Here is an 18,790-nt window from a genome sequence, read left to right as displayed (position 1 = left end):
ATTCCTAGAATGGCAAGAAGTATAAAAGCTTTAACATGCCTCAGAAGGCCATTAACTCCCAATTCTCAAAAATATACTTTTTCCCTAATGATCTCGTCCTTCCCCGATGTTGTCGAAGAGGTTATTTTCTTTAAAGCACTACAAACTGTGCCAGCTTCAAATTCCCACGAGTCTTCTAATGTTCTACTTCTTAAAATGCTCACAACTGCTTCAATATAGAAAACGTTAGAATAACATTATCCTGCTCAATGCTGCCACCCTAGGACACATCTTCATCACGAAATCTAACCTGTACTAGCATTTTCTCACTCCCTATTCAGTCCTACAAAGCTCATTAAAAAAAAAAAAAAAAAAGGAGTACATAACTTTTAATTAAGCTCAGATGAATTTGATGTGTGGAGTCGCGTTTCTTCTATTATAGAGGCAGGTGATTTAAGAAAGGTCCAAGCAAACACTAGAACTGCAGACCAGAGGTCACACAGCTAACCGGCACTTTCTGTTGTCTGTCCATTCCTGTGGACGGTGAAGAATGATGGACGTGGATGGAAGTGGGAGGAGGGAATATTAGAGGCGGAGGCTTCACTTCCCATTGCCATGCTATTATTGAGTAAACCAGAAGACATCCCGGTCCTTCCGCTAGCCACGAGAAAAAGCAAGTCGGACTCCAAGGCTTGCCGGGTAAGACTCCAGCGCAAAGACACAGGAAGAAACCACCCCGAAGAAAGAGCCTCACGCTCTTTTGGAACTCACCTGTCAACAGCGGTGTGGACGGCGCCATCTTGTCCCGGAAAGAGAAACCCACGCGCCGGGGTGAGAGTTCAATGAAGGCCGAACCCGGCCTCTACACGTCTCCCCAAGCTTAGGGACAGCGAGTTGGTGCTTCCGGCGCCGGTCAGCGTCGGGGCCAATTTACTTCCGGCCTCTGCGCGCGCACGCGCAGCTCCGGGTCCTCGCCTTCCGGAGCGTGGAAGGGCTGGGCTGAGGCTGCGGCCGCTCCTCGCCCTCCCTCTCCGGAGCGGGCGGAGCCCGCACTTCCGCGGGGCGGGGTCTGCCCAGTGCTGACGTTGGCAGCCGAACCCGGAGTAGTTCGAGGCTGCCGGCTGCGCGGTCCGGTTGTTGGGCTCTTGCTTCTCGGCCCCGCGGCCCGCTCTCCCCCGGCGCGCCGCCCCTCGGAAGCTCAGACCGCTGTGGTTGGCGGCTGCCGGCCCTCCGGTGCGCCAGCGCTCGTAATCCAGGCCCAGTGGCCGTCGGTAGCGTAGGCACCGCGAGCCGAGCCTCCCGGCGGCCCGGGAGCGGCGAAAGAGCGAGTCCGAGAGGTTCCTGCGGGCAGGTGGCGCCGCGAAGATGGTCGCCAAGCAGAGGATCCGTATGGCCAATGAGAAGCACAGCAAGAACATCACTCAGCGCGGCAACGTCGCCAAGACCTCGGTAAGGAAAAGCGGGCACCCCTCTCCATGCCGGCGCCGGGGGACCGAGGCCCGCGCCGGGGCCGCGGCGAGTTCTCCCCCAGACCCGCCTGACTCTGGACTCCAGCTGCGGTGGAATCTGGGGCGGGAAGAGAGATCTATGAGATCTGTGAGATGCAGGGTCGGCGACCTGGCCCTGGGTTGCAGGCCGCGGGAACCCGGGATCCAAGTGGTTTCTCTGCATTTGAAACTGGATTTTCCTTTTTGCAGAGAAATGCCCCCGAAGAGAAAGCGTCGGTAGGACCCTGGTTATTGGCCCTCTTCATTTTTGTTGTTTGTGGCTCTGGTAAGTGTTTAGAGGCTCTCCTTGGTTTGGAATGACGTGGTGACCATTCAGTGGTAAGTCCTATGCACGCGTTGTTCTCAACCCACCTGCTGAGAGTTTCTCAGAATTGTTTCTTGTAACCAAGTTACTTGTATCACAGAGGGTGGTGCCCCAGAAATTTCTCCCACCTTGATTTGTGCACTTAAAAGATTTAAAAAAGAGAGAGAGAAAGAGATCAGATCTTCCTAATGATCAGTTGGAAGAAATTAAAGACCAAACTCTTGGAATAAGAATGATTTGTAACCCCATTATCAATGGTGTTGCAAAAATCTTAAGAACATCGCGAACATCTGGATCCTAGAACTCGAATGAACTGTATCAGCATCTAAGGTCTCTATGTCAAAAGCTAAGTATATAAAGTAAGATAGTCCAAAGAATTGATTGTCTGTGGAGGAAACATACTTCTTTGGCAATTTAATGTATGAGACAGATGTTTTCAGGTTAATGAAATGTATGTTGAGAAAACTTAGTTACTAAGGCAGGCTGCTTTTACGGTGGTAGACCCTTGCCTCTGCAGATGTGTTACAGAGTATCTTTCTGCCCCGTGTATTGCTTTAACATTGAGATAGATGCTTTTGTTTTCCACATTCTACAGTTACTGGGGTTTCCATTTCACATTTCGCTTTGTCTTTCTTCTAAACAACTGGAAGCTTTCTTTATATATGGCCAAGAGCCAACCAGTTTATATAACCCAAAGATTATTGAATTTCAGCTTTGTGAGAATGAAAAAATGTGCAAACATTAGAAACCAGGCCTTTAAGGATTTGTGAGAGATAAATTGAAGTAAGTCTGTGGTAGAAAAACTAATTTGTTTTGGTGCTTTTAACTTCTAAAATAATTTCTGTAAAAAATAAAATAAGCTCTCTTGGACACCTTACAGGTAAAATTCAAGGAACCTTTGATGGAAGAAATAATTTGAGTTGGAGATGTAGCTCCGTTGCAGAGTACTTACCTAGCATGCATGGGGCCCTGGGTACCATCCCCTGCACCACAAGATAATAATAATGTAAAGGCATTAATTATTTAATTATGGTAAACCCACCTTCAATTCCTGTTATAATAAAGTTAGATTAGTATTTGTAACAATTTTCTGGATTCTGCAGCTACTGTAGTAGATTACTTTTCTGTTGACAGACCTATTCTAGTCAGCTTATTTTAATATTCTCTCTTTCTCTTTACAGCAATTTTCCAGATTATTCAAAGTATCAGGATGGGCATGTGAAGTGACTGACCTTAAGATGTTTCCATTCTCCTGTGAATTTTAGCTTGAACTCATTCCTGATGTTCGATGCCCTAGTTAAAAACAATTCAGTAAATCATCCTGCCTCAGAAATGACGTTTTCATATCATCCTTCATGTGGCATTCCAAGGTTTCCTCAAGAATCATTCCAGGTTTTCTAGTCCATACCACAGTGCCTTGCAAAAGCACCACATGAATAAAGCAATAAAATTTGATTATTAAGTTCCAATAGTAGACTGTACTTATTCAGTACAGAATGGGTTTTATTGTGGTTATTAAAACTTATGGCTAATTAGATTAAATCTGTGTAGACAGGGTATAGATTTTGTTAACCCTAATGTGTAAATGCAATTAGCTTAATTTAAATTTTGGAATCTTAAGGTTTTATATAGCTAGGCACTTTATTACTCTTGAATTGAAAGCACACTCCATTATAGGGTTATGTGACTATCCTATAATAAGGTGCTTATAAATGAACTATTCAGCCTAGTTTTACCACAATCATTGTCACCTAAAATTTTTTAAAAGCTTCAAGGGCATAATATAAGTTGAGATGCTTACAGCTGCATCTGTTTTAACGATAATGTTTCTGTTACACAGCCTTGAATTTTGCATGAGTAAGTATAGTCACCTAAGATCCCATTTGAAACTCAGTTGAACATTTTATAACTTAATCAGTGATTGCAGTTTCAGTAAAAGCTATCATGGTGGATTGAAATTAGGGAAGGTTTGCTTATGTTATACTGATTTCACCAGAATTAACTTATCAAAGGGCTTTCTGTGCTAGACAAAACTTAAGGGGGAAAGACTATAAGAAATAAATGCCTCATCAGAACACGTTGAGTCCAGTGTGCCATAAGATATTAGCATGTTAATTGCACTTTTAATCACCAAAAGGCACATCAACTGAAAAGTTATGATTGGAATGCCCCTAGGGTACTGAGTAGGTCAATCTAAAGTAGCATTCAGAATTAAGTGAATTTACTGATACGGATCAGTCTAGTCTTCCTTTGTATGACTTTGTAGGTTGTGATTGATCAAACTTCTTTTTACTAATAGTAAGAGTGAGAGTGATGAGGCAGGTTGGGGCTTTCTGGTACTGTCAAAAACTACAAGTCCTGACTATGTATGTACTTAGCCAGAACTTGGTGCAGAAGCCGAGCAATGTCTGTGTATGAACTGGAAGACGCCTGCTTGTGTTTGCTTTGTTAATTGCCTCACTCCTGAGGCGATTTCTTGAAATAACCTGTTTTCAAAGGAACAGAAGGGAAATTTGCTACCTTGTTCTGTAAGCAGTGTAAACCTCACAGGGGACTTTGTCTCCCCTCAGATGTGGAGGAGAGTGAAGGAAAGGTGGTTAGGGATGTACAGGAACTTAAGTGTATTGGAACAGGAAAGAAAGTTGGCTGTGGGTCTGCAGGGTCATCACTGATGCTTAACTGCCTCTTCACCCATAAGTGAATCCCTGCACTTGATTCTCCCTCTGAAGCAAGTCTTGGTTAACTAATTCTATTTTATTATAACTTTAAAAGTGAAAGATATTCTCTAAATTTATAGCAGGTGCCTTATTTCCTTTGAATCAAATCATTCCATACCAGAATTTCCCTCGCTTTACTATAGATAATTGGCTTTAAGGTATTTTTGTTTTTAAACATACAATATTTTAATTAATTTGTTAAATTGCTATAGCAATCATTTCACATTTGTAAAATTACATTCCCTTTGTATCTCATGTAATTTACCTATTGAGTGCATTTTATATTCAGGTTGGATTATGCATGTTTGGGTCAATGAAAGCTGTGTCTGTTTGATTTATGGTTTAAAAATAAAGTTCCCTGGATATTTGATGTTTTTGTTGTAAAAGAAAATGATTTTGCAGAATTCTTATTTGAGTACTTTTCATAGTTCATAGAAAATTATTTTAATGAGTGCCTGTATTTAGCCAGGTGATGGTGGCACATCCCTTTAATCCCAGCACTCAGGAGGCAGAGACGGGCAATTCTCTGAGCTCTAGGTCAACTTGGTCTACAGAATGAGTTCTAGGACAGCCAGGGCTACACAGAGAAAACCCTGTCTCAAAAAATTTAAGAAGAAAGAAAGGAAGAAATAGAATGCCTGTACTAATTAAGTGTCTTAGTTAGGGTTACTACTATTGCTGTGATGACACACCATGACCAAAAAGCAAGTTGAGGAGGAAAGACTTTATTTGGCTTACACTTCCATATTGCTATTCATCATCTAAGGAAGTCAGGGCAGGATCCTGGGGTCAGGAGCTGATGCAGAGGCCCTGGAGGGGTGCTGCTTACTGGCTCAATCCTCGTGTCTTGCTCAACTTGCTTTCTTATGGAACCCAGGACCAGCAGGCCAATGATAGTATCACCCATAATGGGCTAGGCCCTCCTCCATCAGTCACTAATTAAGAAAATGCCTTACAGCTGGTTCTTATGGAGGCCTTTTCTCAATTGAGTTTCTCTCTTTTTGAGTAGCTCTAGTTTGGTCAAGTTGACATAAGACTAGTCAGCACATTAAATCAAAAGAAATAATACTGAGATGCACACATAAGGTCTGTAATTGAATGTGATAGCAAGGAAAATGTGTAAAAAGCAAGAAACACTTCCTACTTAGCATATAGTTGTTACTACCCAAGGTTGGTTCAAGGAAAAAGCACATTTTTTTTTATCCCACTTTTCTACTCAGATTTTACATTATCTTGTAATGTTTAGTACAACGTGGAAATAAATTTACCCAAATATTCATAATGATTTAGCTCTAACAGAACAAGGAGTTACCATTTCATTGTATATGCTAGGTTGTATATAATGTTGCTGGAAATAAGTAGGCTTCTAAAATTACACAAGGTTTTCATTGTAGCAGGATTACATTGTCGTTGACTTAGATGTGTATACCTATATATTTCATTGCAAAGTCAACTTGGGTTCCCTGTGAGGCTACTGGTGGTTTTAGGGCACACAGGCTGCCATACAGAACTGTTTTATTTTAGGACTTAGTACTAGAACTATCAATAAAGCCATAGTGCTTGACATCTGTAAAACGTACATAATGAAATTCTGTTTAGAAAGTATACTTAAGTTTGATTTGCTCTCCACCTCCCATGGCAGGAGGTAGGAGTTGACTACAGCAGCAACCCTTCATGTGTCTGTGCCTGAGTTTCTTTCAGATTAATGTGATAAAATACTCAGACCAAAGCAATATAGGGGAGCAAGTGCTAGAGAGTTCCTTTTGCCTCATAGTTCCGTGTTGTAGTCCATCATAGGAGGGTAGTCACAGCAGCAGGGACTTGAGGAAGTTGTTCCTATCACATCTGTAATAAGGAACAGAGCAAAGACGTATATTGCCAGTATTCAGTTTGCTGCCTCCGCTCCTATAAAGTCCAGGATCTCCTGCCTAGGAAATGGTACCACTCAGTGAATTCCATCTCAATCCAGACATGCTCAGAGGCCCATCTCCCAGGAGTCCTGATTTTGTCAACTTGACAACACTAATCTTCACACTCCCGTAGCTTGTCCTAGCCAAACCCAGCTCCATTGTACCCGCTATGCTCCAAATTGGATTAAGATACCATGACCTTATTAAGAATAAAGTATTAATGAGCAATGAAATACTAGAAACTAAAGAGAAAAAAAAAAAAAAAAAAAAACCTGGTCTTTTATGGTTCAAATCCATGCATGTTACAGAAACAAGATAGAACTGTGGGAATTTTACAAACAAAATAAGCATTTATCCAGTGATGACTAAGTAACAAACAGAGCTGTGAATAGATCAGGTTCTACATGTGATAACCAAAGGCATGGCCATAACTGTTGCAGTAGTCCAAAGGAAACATGTAAATGATGTATGATATTGATGTATGATATCACAGTTGTGCTGAAGAACAGAAACAAAGCCAAGATATTCTGACTCACTGTACTCCCTCTAGAAACTACAGACCTGATCACAAAATTTATGTGCATTTCATATATGCTTTTAGAAAAGGCTTTTCTTTTTTAGGTTGCTAATTGAAAGAAGAAAAGATTGTCCTTTCATAAATGTAGTTTCTTTTGAAAGTTCAATGGACATTTACCATTGGTTTTTCCTATAATAGAAAAATGGAAAATCAATAGTGTTATCAGCACAGCATACTTACGGGTACCTCTCTAAAAATATGCTATAATTTCACTGTATCTTATTAAAATGTTTTTCATGTGTGATGTTGAGAAATAATTCCAAAATAAAAGTATTTTTAAAATACTTATTAAGAGCTGGTGATATATGTCTGTAACCCCAGCTCTTGGGAGGCTAATGTAGGAAAATTGCCTGCAGAGTTCCAGGCCTGCAAAATAAGACTCAGAAGAAAGAAGGTCTCCTTTTGTCTTTAAAGATATGAAGCCCCATGACTTTTCCAGAGGTAAAATTTGAAGTTAGGGCTTTTCATTTCCATTGGGATGGAATAATTCTAGCCTTTGTTTTCAAGGGCACTTCACATGGCCCAATTGGCCTTTTCAGCCTTGTCCTTCACAGCTTCCCTCCATAGTTCTAGTCCTCATTTTCCACATTTCCTGTACTTTTCAATACCCACCCCCCCCCCACACACCACACACACATACCACACGCTGCATCACTGCCTGTCTTCACAGATCGGTTTTCATTGCAGGTCTGCACTGAACCTGTTAGAACTTAGTATATTGCTGTGCTTCTTAGTTTCAAGCGCCTTACTTTCTTAGATCAAGTGTGGGCTCCTGAAGGACAAGAGCTCTATTTCTTTTCTCCTGCTCCCACCAGTCCCAAAGCTCTGCATAGTGGGACTTGGGGCACATTAGCTGAGTGAGACAGTACAAAAGCAGCGAATGTCTGGTGGTAATAACAGCTTCATCAGCAGGAACCTTACCTTCCTGCTGGGCATGGTGGAGCATGCTTGTAATCCCGGCACTCACAAGGCAGAGGCAGGAAGATAGAAGGTTAGAAATCAACCTACAGATTTGGACCCTATACTCCCACCCCAAATAAAATGTAGTACCACAATCTCAGCCACTGTGCTACAACAAAGAGTTCAAGTCTAGTCTGGGCCATTGAGAAATAACCGTAATTTTAAAATTTTAAGTCAGGGGAGGGGGGGAGCATACCTCAGTGTTGGATGACTTGCCCAGCATGCATGAAGCCTCAGGCTTAACCTCCAGTACCATCAAAGGAAAATTAACCCTCCCCACACACACACACACACACACAAACCCATAACAAAACGTGTGTGTTCCTATAAAACTACTGTGACACTAGAGTAACAGTCTCCCATCACTTAAACCCTGGTGACCTACTTAAGAGCTGTGCTCAGCACCAAAATGCAGTTTCTTGGAACAAACTCACCCAGGATAACCTTATAGGATTGACATTTGGAAGTACATCAACAGTGTGATATTTGTTCTTCAGTCATATTTATAAAGGTCACAGTAAGTGTTTAGAAAACCAAAGAGCATTTTATCAAAGAAAGGTAATACCTTACCATACCAGTCAGTCTGGTTAGCAGAGTGAAATGCCATGTTTGCCATTTCGAGCCTGTGCCTGGGGGCTTCAAATTGTTCTCTGCTCCACTTCCATCTTCGGCTCAGGGAGGGGCAAGTATGCCCATATGTCCTCCATGCAAGACCCCTGCAAACCCCATGGGTGTACCCCACACCAGTTCTAGCCCTTGGGAACAGGTATCACGTCCTTGGGAAGCATTCTTCACAGCCACAGCATAGTGACTAGCATTTAGGATGTAGTGTGCTTGCCAAAGCAGATCTCATACACTGAGCAAAAGACTCTCTGGGTCCTTTGGGAAAATGCCATGTGTACAGAGCCCCTGACTCGAAGTACTTAGCTCCAGGCATCCTGAAATGCTAGAGATTCCAGGTAGGCAAGTTTGGTTTTCTGTCAATAAGAACACAACTTGGAGTTCCAGAGCACAAATGCATCAGGAACTGAGTTGGGAATTTCTGATAAAGGTTAATCATAAGGGTAAATAGCTATCCAGAGCATCAAAGGGTACTAGCTCCAGCCCTGGCCACAAGAGCACAATTTTTGAGTTACTTCCAGAGGATTATGTGGAGAAGGAAGCTACCACAGAGGATGAAACCCATTTCCAAAGCTTGAAGTCACTCATTCTTGCTTGAGAACAGGATTAAGATGTTTTCTGATGCAACAACCTTTTCTTCTGCTAAGCATGACATGAAACTCCACCCTCATTGCCAAGTGCTCACAGGGAAAGCCAGGCCCAACCTTATCTAATTGCCTGCCACTCAGAACAGGGTAATGAAACCATTGGTAACTTAGAAGCCTGTTGAAAATAATGTCCCACTCTGGTCAAGGCCCTCTGAATCTGAGCTTAAGTTTGCCCAGGATCTCCCATGTGTTCTGTCTGCAAACTGACATTGGAAAATGTCAAAGGGGGGGAAAAAAAAAAGACTAGACTTCCTTTTTTTTTTTAAGTATTTTAAAAAATTATTTCAATGTATGGGTGTTTTTGTCTACTTGTATATATGTTCACCATGTGTGTGCAGTGTGCAGTGCCCATGGAGGTAAGAAAAGGGTGTCAGATCCCCTGAAACTGGAGTTATAGACAGCTGTGAGCTGCCATGTGGATGCTAGGAATTGAACCCAGATCCTCTGTAAGAGCAGCCGGAGTTTTTAACTGCTGAGCCATTTCTCCAGCTTCCCAGAAGACTAGATTTCTAATTCTAGCTGTGACACCAAATGGCCTCGAGGTCTGAAGTCTCACAACCCCCTTCTTTTGCCTGACTGAGGAAAAGGAAATCCCTCTGCCTCAAACAGCTGTTATGAAATCACATGGTAAACGCACTTTGCATAGTTAAAAATATTCAGTGCAAATAAGACACTGCTGACTATGTGAACTTCAAAACCAACGACATCTGATAGGCTGAGGGCTCTCCTCACTTAAGACAGAAGAAACAGCAGCTTTCTCAGCCTTCATGTCGGCCTGGCAAGAACTCACTCAGCCTTCAATCGCTTGCTAGTCATAGATTTCCCAATGTAACTTTACCTTTTGAGAACTTTGCCTTTAGAATAACTACTGAAAACTTGCAGGATTATGATTTGTATTTGGCTACTTAGCCCACAACATGAAATGTGTTTTGCTTGTACTTGGTGCACTCGGAAAGAGAGGGGGGGAGAGAGAGAGAGAGAGAGAGAGAGAGAGAGAGAGAGAAGAGAAGAGAAGAAGAAGAAGAAGAAGAAGAAGAAGAAGAAGAAGAAGAAGAAGAAGAAGAAGAAGAAGAAGAAGAAGAAGAAGAAAAAGAAAGAAGAAAGAAAGAAAGAAAGGAAGAAAGAGGGGGAGGGAAAGAAAGAAGGGAGGGAGGGAGGGAGGAAGAGAAAGAAACTGGCAAGGGGGAATATCAGTTTCAACGTTTGTTCATTCAAAGGCCCTTAGGACACCAGTATTATTACTGTACAACAGACTTGCCCTCTGCACATGAAAAAGACAGTATGCAAATATACAGACTCAAATACCTGTCCTTGGAAATGCTTAAATTCTCATTAAAAGAAAGCAAAACTGTTTTGAAACAATGGACTATGATTTGATAATGTAATCATCTTAAAAATAACCGTAGATTTACAGAAAAGTTCTTGTGTATCTTTTATTCAGCTTCCTTTAAGATTGACATCTTATAAATATTATGGTACATTTGTCAAATCAAGAAACTAACAATAGTAGGGCATGGCTGCAAATATCTGTAATCCCAGCATTGTTCAAGGAAAGCTGAAGCAGGAAGATCAAGTCTGAAGCTAGCCTGAGTGCAAAGAGTTAACACTCCCATCTCAAACAAAACAAAACAAGTTAGCTCAGGAACAATGCTTTAACTCCATTTGGATTTTACAGGTGCTGATGTTCCTTTCTTTGCTTCAGAACCCAGTGTTACCAAATTGCAATTTAGCCCTCTCTCTCTCTCTCTCTCTCTCTCTCTCTCTCTCTCTCTCTCTCTCTCTCTCTCTCTCTCTCTCTCTCTCTCTTTTTCCAAATAAAACAAGTTGCTCCTAATACTGCTGTATTGTTTGTCTGGTGACCAGCTTGTTATGTGATCTATTTCACATGATCTGCCTGATGTTTTGTCTCTAAAAATTTGATCTAAGTAATAAGACTTGTGGTTACTTCTAAACTCACAAAAGGTTTATGCCTAATTTTAACATGTGTAGATGTGGCTGGGCATAGTGGCACATATCTTTAATCTCATTACTTGGGAAGTAGAGGCAGGCATATATCTGTGTGTTTGAAGTCAGCCTGGTCTACATAGAGTTCCAGGTCAACAAAGGCTACATAATGACACCCTGTCTTGCCCCCAATCCCTGAAAAAAAAAGTATAGATATGTACAAATGTGCATGCATGGTATGTGTGTATGTGGTTTTTTTCTTTAAGTTATATCATAAATACAATTTCTCTTTGACTATACATTTTAATTGCTCTACATTCTCTGTGTTTCAAAGCCAATTTCCTTAGTTTTCATGTAAAATGGAATTATTTTCTCCAAAAGAAGAGGTGTTTTAGGAATTTAAAAATAAAATAAAATTGGATTAAAAAGTGGTATAATTATATAAATATAAAACATACTTTTCATAAAATAGGTTAAAGGGAATGATTTTGAATGGCACAGGATTTTATATGGGGACTTACAATTAAGGATTCCTGGGAAACACAGACAATCACATGACTTTGCTAATTAAAAATAACTACAGAGCTGGAAAGATAAAGGAAGAGCACTGTTGTGGGAGAATCTGTGCACTGTGAAGATGTGTCTTTTCCAAGGTGCCTTCTGATTGGTTTAATAAAGAGGTAAATGACCAATAGCTAGGCAGGAGATATAGGTGGGACTTTGAGCACAGAGAGGGCTTGGGGAAGAGGAGAGGCAGAGAGGCCATGGGGATATGGAACAAGTCAGACACACAGAATGGGAGAGAGGTAAAGGCTACATGGTAGACTGTAGATTAATAAAAAATATGAATTAAATTTAAAAATTTAAGTTATAGAGCTAGTGGGACAAGCCTAAGCTAGGGCTGATATTTCATAATTAATAATAAGTCTCTGTGTCATTATTTGGGAGCTGGCTGGCAGGACAGAGAAAGACTCATTACAGAGCACTTCCATGGGACCAGAGTTCAGTTCCTCTGGCCACCATATACACCTATACATCTGTGACATTCAAATTCAAACACACACACACACACACACACACACACACACACACACACACACACACAAAAATACTTAATTTTTAAAAATTTCTTGAGCCGGGTGGTGGTGGTGCATGCCTTTAGTCCTAGCACTCGGTAGACAGAAGCAGGCAGATCTCTGTGAGTTCCAGGCCAGCATGGGCTACAGACTGAGTTCCAGGAAAGGCACAAAGCTACACAGAGAAACCCTGTCTCAAAAAACAAACAAACAAACAAAAAAAAAAAAAAACTTACAGAAAATACCCCTCCAGTTGGGCTTTCTGTTTCTTATGACCTCTCTCTCCTTGGTCCTTCAAAAAAAACCATTTGAGTCCTTTTTAAAATTTCCAAGGGTAGAGAGATTTACCTGAGAACTTAAGGTAGACAAAAGCCTTATAATTTAACAAGGTGTGGCTATAGGTGATCCTGACCTGACGTATCATACTATGTGTGTGTGTTTGGAACTCAACCCTCTTTTAATGGGTTGGGAAATGTTATTGCTAATGTTACTATTTCTCATGATAGTAAGGTTGATTGAAAGGTGCTTCAGATACTCTAGTCAAGACTTAGTGCCTTGTTCAGACATCATCAAAGAAGCTTCCTCCTGCAGCAGATGGAAACAAAAACAGAGACCCATAACCAAATAATATACAGAGAGTGAGAGACCTCAGAACACTCAGCCCTAAACAGGATGTTTCCATCAAATCCCTCCCTTCAAGGTTCAGAAAACCCCAAAGCAGGGGAGGCAGAAAGCATGTAAGAGCCAGAGATGACAGAGGAGACCAAGGAAGCAGGGACCTCTAAATCAACATGACAGACACACATATGAACTCACAGAGACTGAGACAGTATCTATCCATAGGGTCTGCACCAGATGGGGTCCTAGAGCTGAAAGAAGTAGACACATACCCTCACCCCAACCCAGAAGCAATCTCCAATGGATAGATAACCCCTTGCAAAGGAAAATTTAGTTTTCGTCAAAGGAGTCTCACCAGGGAAACACATTACACTTAAGGGTAGGCTGCATGCCCAGAGTAGATGGCCGACAGGAACAAACTCAATGGCACCTTGGGAGGTTTGCTGTCTCATGATGTCCTGCCAGGGCTTTTTAATTTATATGCATTTCCCCCTCTTTTTACCCTACAGGTTCTTTGTGTATATATTACGGCTTCCAGTTTAGTGTTTTTATGGGATTCCTGAGTGCAAACAATTGGGTTTTTGTGTCTATATCTGTTTCTTGTGCTTTTTCTTGGGTTTTTTTACTTCTGTTTGTTTTGTTCTATTCCAATGTGTTAGTTTTTGTTTTATTATATTATATTATTATCCCTTAGAAGTCAGCTTGTTTTTTAATGAAAGACAAAAAGAGGGTGGATCCAGATAGGGAAGGATGGGGAGGAACTAGCAGTGGTAGAGGAAGAGGAAACTGTACTCAGGATACATTCACATGAGAAAAAAAAAAATCTATTCTCAATAACAGGGAAAGGGTTAAGAGAAGACATCTTAGAGATTAATTTTATATGATAAAACTTAAGGATGGTTTATATGGTGGTTAACGGTTATTAACATTTTTAAGGTAAAAATTCAATACAATGATATCAAACCTCTATTTAAATCAATGATGTCTTCCTTCCTTCCTTCCTTCCTTTATTTATGTATTTTTTTCCTTCTGAAACAGGGCTTCACTGTGTAGCCCTGGCTGTCCTGGAACTCACCTAGTAGACCAGGCTGGCCTTGAACTCAGAGATCCTCCTGCCTTTGCCTCCTGAGTGCTGGGATTAAATGCTTGTGCCACCACTGCCTGGCCAGTGCAGTTTTCTTACAAGGTTGATTTGCTCTACAACACTGTCTTAAATGTGATGCTCAATTGTAGATGTAACCAATCATCTTATTAAAATAAGAAACACAGAGCCAATGTAAAAGAGAAAGCCGAGAGGTCAGAGCTCAGAGATAAAATCTTACCTCCTGCAGTGCTCCTAACTTCCCTGCGAGAGCTACTTCCTGTTTGTCTGTGTTTAAATAGTCTTTCTGTTCTGCCTTCTCATTGGTTGTAAACCCAACCACATGACTGCCTCATCACTGCCTGTAAGTACCGCCCTCCAGGTCTTAAAGGCATATGTCTCCAATACTGGCTGTATCCCTGAACACACAGAAATCTACCTAGCTCTTCTAACCATCACGCTCTTGCTATGGCTCTAATAGCTCTGACCCCAGGGCAACTTTATTAACATAAAATTAAAATTACATTTCAGTACAAATAAAATATCACCATACTCAATCGAGATAAAATTGATGCTACTGATTTTCCATTGGACAAAGACTCCATCTGCTAGATAGCAGTTCCCGGGAATCTGACGCCCTCTTCTGAACTCTATGGGAACTCGGCTGCACATGGTGCACAGACATACTTGCTAGCAAAACACTGATATATATATAATAGACAAATCTAAACAAAGGTTTCTAAAACTATTTCTCCCTGAGACATTATAGTTACACTGTTTGAAACCGTCTCTTCCAACCCAAGTCAAAGCACCTGCTTCCTCCATCTGCTACTTCTGCTTCTACAGGCTTGATTATTTTAATTTGAGAGATAATATTTCTATGATGTCACCAGGAATGTCTGCCTTATTGGCTTTGGCAATCACTTCTGTATTGAAGGTGTGCTGTCCTGACTACTTTGGCATGCACGCACGCACGCGCGCGCGCGCGCGCGCGCGCGCACACACACACTCCTTTAATAGCTGTTTTGATTCTAGTATCTGTAATACCGCTCTAATTTGCCTTGTGATTCAATATATCCAGAAAAATTCAACATGCTACACAGATTCTTATGGACCATGTCCTCCTGATACAGAAATCTGGATACCAGCCTCTTACTCAAGACCAACATCTGACTATAAACAAGGTGAGGAGACCACACCCCAATCCTATTCCCTTATCAAAAAAAAAAAAAATCCAGAGACTCAAATTCCATGCCTGTAGCCCCATGAGTCTTCTCCTCTACCACCCTCCTTTTATAAAAAGCCTTCCTCTCTTTCTCCTATGTAAACAAAAAGGCTGAATGTTAAATTACAGATCCTCAACTGCTTTATCTTCCACCTAAGTGTCAGACCACACCCTGCTGTAGTCTGTCTCTTAGGACAAAGAACTAACAGATACTTCATGTAATGTATCAGGCCTTGTCCTGGTTGATTTTTTGTTAACTCAAAACTAGCTAGAGTTATCTGAGAAGAAGAAAACTTAATTGAGAAAATGCCTCCATAAGATTAGCCTGTAAGGCAAATTGTTGGGGTATTGTCACTGTGGGTAATGCTACCCCTGGGCAAGTGGCCCTGGGATGCCCAAGAAAGAAGGCTATCCAGTGTGGTGGGGCAACACCTTTAATCCCAGCAGAGACAGGCAGATCCCTGAGTTCGAGGCTGGTTTGTTTTTACAGAGTGAGTTCCAGGACCGTCAGGGCTACACAGAGAAACCCTGTCTCAAAAGCCAGAAGGGAGGGAGGGAAGGAGGGAGGGAAGGAGGACGGGAGGACAGGAGGAGGGAAAAGAAGCAGGCTAAGGAGGCTGGTAAGCACCACTCCTCCATGGTTTCAGCTTCAGTCTCCACCTCCATGTTCCTCCCTTGACTTCCTGCCCTGACCCCGCTCCATGACAGAGAGTGATCTGAGAGTTGTGAGACAGGAGACACCCTTAGCTCCCCGAGTTTACCACAGCAGGAGAAACCAGCTGAGACAGCCTTGATGGCCAAAGCAAGCCCAACCTCCCCATCCTGTTGCCCAGAAGCAGGGCAACTTTGAACTATGGTCCCACCTAGTACCTACCTCCAGACACATAGAATAGGTTACAGAACCTGCCCACTGTCCTCCTTTGGAAACCTGTAAGAATCTGAAACTCTTGGTTCTGGGGATTGAAGGCTCTTTCCTTTAGGACTCCTATCATGCTATGTGTGGTAGTTATGCCGTCTGATGGTAGATCCTCCCAGGGATTTGGAGGAACCCCAGGGTCTGAAGGAAGGTGCTCCCTTCAAGGCTCGGCTGCCTGTGGGGTGTGTGAGTGCTCTCCCTCTTCAAAGCAGGATTATAGCCCCAGAGCTGGGTAATCTCGAGTCAGCGCCTTTCCATGAACTTGTTGGTTTTCTGTTTCATCTTCTTTGTAACATTGTTGTAACAACCGGTTAAAAATATCTTCAGGGGCTGGAGAGACCGCTCAGTAGTTAGAAGTACTTGCTGCTCTTGCAGAGGATCCACCTTTGGTTCCCAGCACCCCCATGATGGTTTGTAACCATCTGTAATTCCAATTCCAGGGGATCCGATGCCTTCTGACTTCTGCAGTCACCAGGCATGCACATGGTACACATACACACACAAGCGAAACATTCATACACATAAAAAAAAATCTAAAAATATTTCAATATGTGTAAACTAATGAGATGTCCATATGCTGCAGTTGTTAAAATGTTGCCATGTTTGCTTTAAATGTTTCCCTTTACAGGTGGAAATAAGCATAGGGAGCCAGTTCAGTGCTCCAGCTTGTATTTAGCCTTCACCAGGCTCTGGGTTTAGCTTTTGATATCATCAAAACAGCTGGATAAATACATGACTACCATATAGATACATGATAGACAGGCAAATAGATATATGATAGACAAATGAGGATGCAAACACCCCTTCTTTGTCTTCTGAAGTCAGCATGGATACTCATTCATTTTGTACTCTCACCACATGTATAACATAAACAATAAACACGTATAACACAATACATACTCTTGCACATTTTCAGAATTCAAATAGCTGCTATACAATGTCTATTTTCATATGCAACTTTATACTCATCATTACATTTTGGTACAGAGGAGGGACATAGAGCCTGGGATTGCCAGCATGTGCCACAGCAGCTCAGCCTTGCCAATGCTTTTGGTGTCATATGAAAAATCCACTGCCAAACTCTAGAACATGATGATAGACTCCTATTTTTCCTTCTGTAAGTTTTATAATTTGGGATCTCATATTTAAATATGGATATATCTTGAGTACTTTGGTGTATAGTACGAGGTAAAAGTTTACTTTTATTCTTCTGTGTGTCAGACTCTAATTTACCCAGTGCAATTTGTTGATGATGTTTTCCCACAATGAACTGTCTTACAGTCTTGCTGAAAACCAATTGATCATGTATACACTGGCTTGTTTCAGGACTTGCATTTCTAACCATTGATTTGTAAGTCTGGGAATATTTTAGTCCACGGTGTCCTGGTTGCTTTGCTTTGTGGTAGGTTTTGAAATCAGGAAGTATAAGTCATCCAACTTTGTTCTTCTTTTTCAAGGTTGCTTATAGCTATTTTGGGTCTCTTGAGTTTCCCTATGAATTTTCAGAACAGTCTGCCAGATTCTACCCGGAAGCCAGAGAGCATTGACACTCTGACTTCTGTACATCTATCTGGGCTTTGTTGCAATCTTTACAATATCGTTTCCCAAACCACAAACAAGGCATTTCTTTCCATTAATTGGGGTATTCTTTCAACAATGCAGTTTTGAGAGCATTTGTTTTATACTTTGATGACATTTGTTTCTAAGCACTTTATTCTCTTGAACTTCTTTGTAAGGAGTTTTCTTGATCTTGTTTTTGTCTGCTCAGTACTAACGTATAGATAAATACAATGTGTCCTGCATCTACCTGTATGCTGGGTACTAGTGTGTAGATAAATGTGCTCTGTGTCAATCCTGCAGCCTCACTGGTTTTATTTGTTGGTTTTGGTAGGTTCTTTTTCACATATACGGTTATGTTATCTTCAAACAGCCATAACTTGACTTCTTTCCCTTCCAATTTGAGTAGTTTTTATTTCATTTCCCTATGTACTCACTCTGACCTGCGCACTGTCTGATACAAGCAGCAGCACTGGACATCTGTGCCCAGTTCCTGGTCCTCTACATGAGATAAGATGTCTGTTATCTGCTTCTCCAGCCACACTACCAATATCTACCATCCCTCCCCCTAAGTCCCTACCAACCATTTCTCTACTTTTTCTTTTGCCCATTTTGCACTTCTCATAAGAACAGAATGATACAATGTGTATCCTTTTGTGCCTCACCTCTTTTACTTAGAATTATTTCAAGGTTCATTTATTTTACAACAAGACTCAACAATATTTCTTGTTATTTTTCTACCATCAGTTAGTGGACATTAGGATTGTTTCTACTTCAAGCTGTCATGAATAGTGTTGCTAAGAGGATTCAAGTACAAACTATGTGTTAAGTGTATGTGTTTCCTTCTCCTGGGTGTGCACCTTGCAGAGGAACTAATGGGTTTTAGAGAAATTTCAACGAGACTTTTTCTTTTATTCTCTTGATATGACATAGATAGGCAGACAGGTAGCTGTGGATGTGGATACTTAAATACTCATTTTTAAAGACAAATGGTAGCATTACACAGATACGTTGTTATTATTCGCTTTTCCACCAAAGTACATCCAGATAAGGAAACAAAAGTAAAGCATGTACCCTGGCAGCACCCCACATTGACCACACCAACAGATGACGACAGATCATCCTCCGGTGGTTTTGTAGCTACGTGATC

General features: G+C 41.4%; 2 protein-coding genes across 3 annotated transcripts in view; one reads left to right on the top strand and one right to left on the bottom strand.

Moving 5' to 3' along the window:
• The window catches only part of Eif2a (eukaryotic translation initiation factor 2A), a 30,325-nt gene extending 29,313 nt beyond the window's left edge, over nucleotides 1-1,012 (bottom strand). Inside the window, exon 1 of one of the 2 annotated variants that reach the window (XM_028882165.1) lies at nucleotides 751-1,012. In XM_028882165.1, the coding sequence (XP_028737998.1) occupies nucleotides 751-778 (28 nt within the window). In that variant the 5' untranslated portion in view covers nucleotides 779-1,012. The remainder of the gene's footprint in view (nucleotides 1-750) is intronic. The other variant, XM_028882167.1, reaches the window with a different exon arrangement.
• Nucleotides 961-4,878, top strand: Serp1 (stress associated endoplasmic reticulum protein 1). The gene is made up of 3 exons (XM_028882169.2): nucleotides 961-1,428; nucleotides 1,677-1,752; nucleotides 2,973-4,878. Exons 1-3 carry the CDS (start codon nucleotides 1,345-1,347, stop codon nucleotides 3,011-3,013), a joined length of 201 nt encoding a protein of 66 aa, XP_028738002.1. The 5' UTR covers nucleotides 961-1,344; the 3' UTR covers nucleotides 3,014-4,878.
• The last annotated feature ends 13,912 nt before the right edge of the window (nucleotides 4,879-18,790 follow it).

Source organism: Peromyscus leucopus, chromosome 6 (assembly GCF_004664715.2).
Source record: "Peromyscus leucopus breed LL Stock chromosome 6, UCI_PerLeu_2.1, whole genome shotgun sequence".
Taxonomy (NCBI): Eukaryota; Metazoa; Chordata; class Mammalia; order Rodentia; family Cricetidae; genus Peromyscus; species Peromyscus leucopus.
Note: the sequence above shows the minus strand (reverse complement) of the source record. Positions and strands in the feature narration are given on the sequence as shown.

What these genes read in the sequence shown, in the direction of transcription:
- Serp1 (XM_028882169.2), top strand. Translation starts at nt 1,345, where the DNA reads ATGGTCGCCAAGCAGAGGATCCGTATGGCCAATGAGAAGCACAGCAAG. An exon ending in GCAACGTCGCCAAGACCTCG is followed by an intron (nt 1,429 to 1,676) that starts GTAAGGAAAAGC and finishes TCCTTTTTGCAG; the next exon opens with AGAAATGCCCCCGAAGAGAA. An exon ending in TTTTGTTGTTTGTGGCTCTG is followed by an intron (nt 1,753 to 2,972) that starts GTAAGTGTTTAG and finishes TTCTCTTTACAG; the next exon opens with CAATTTTCCAGATTATTCAA.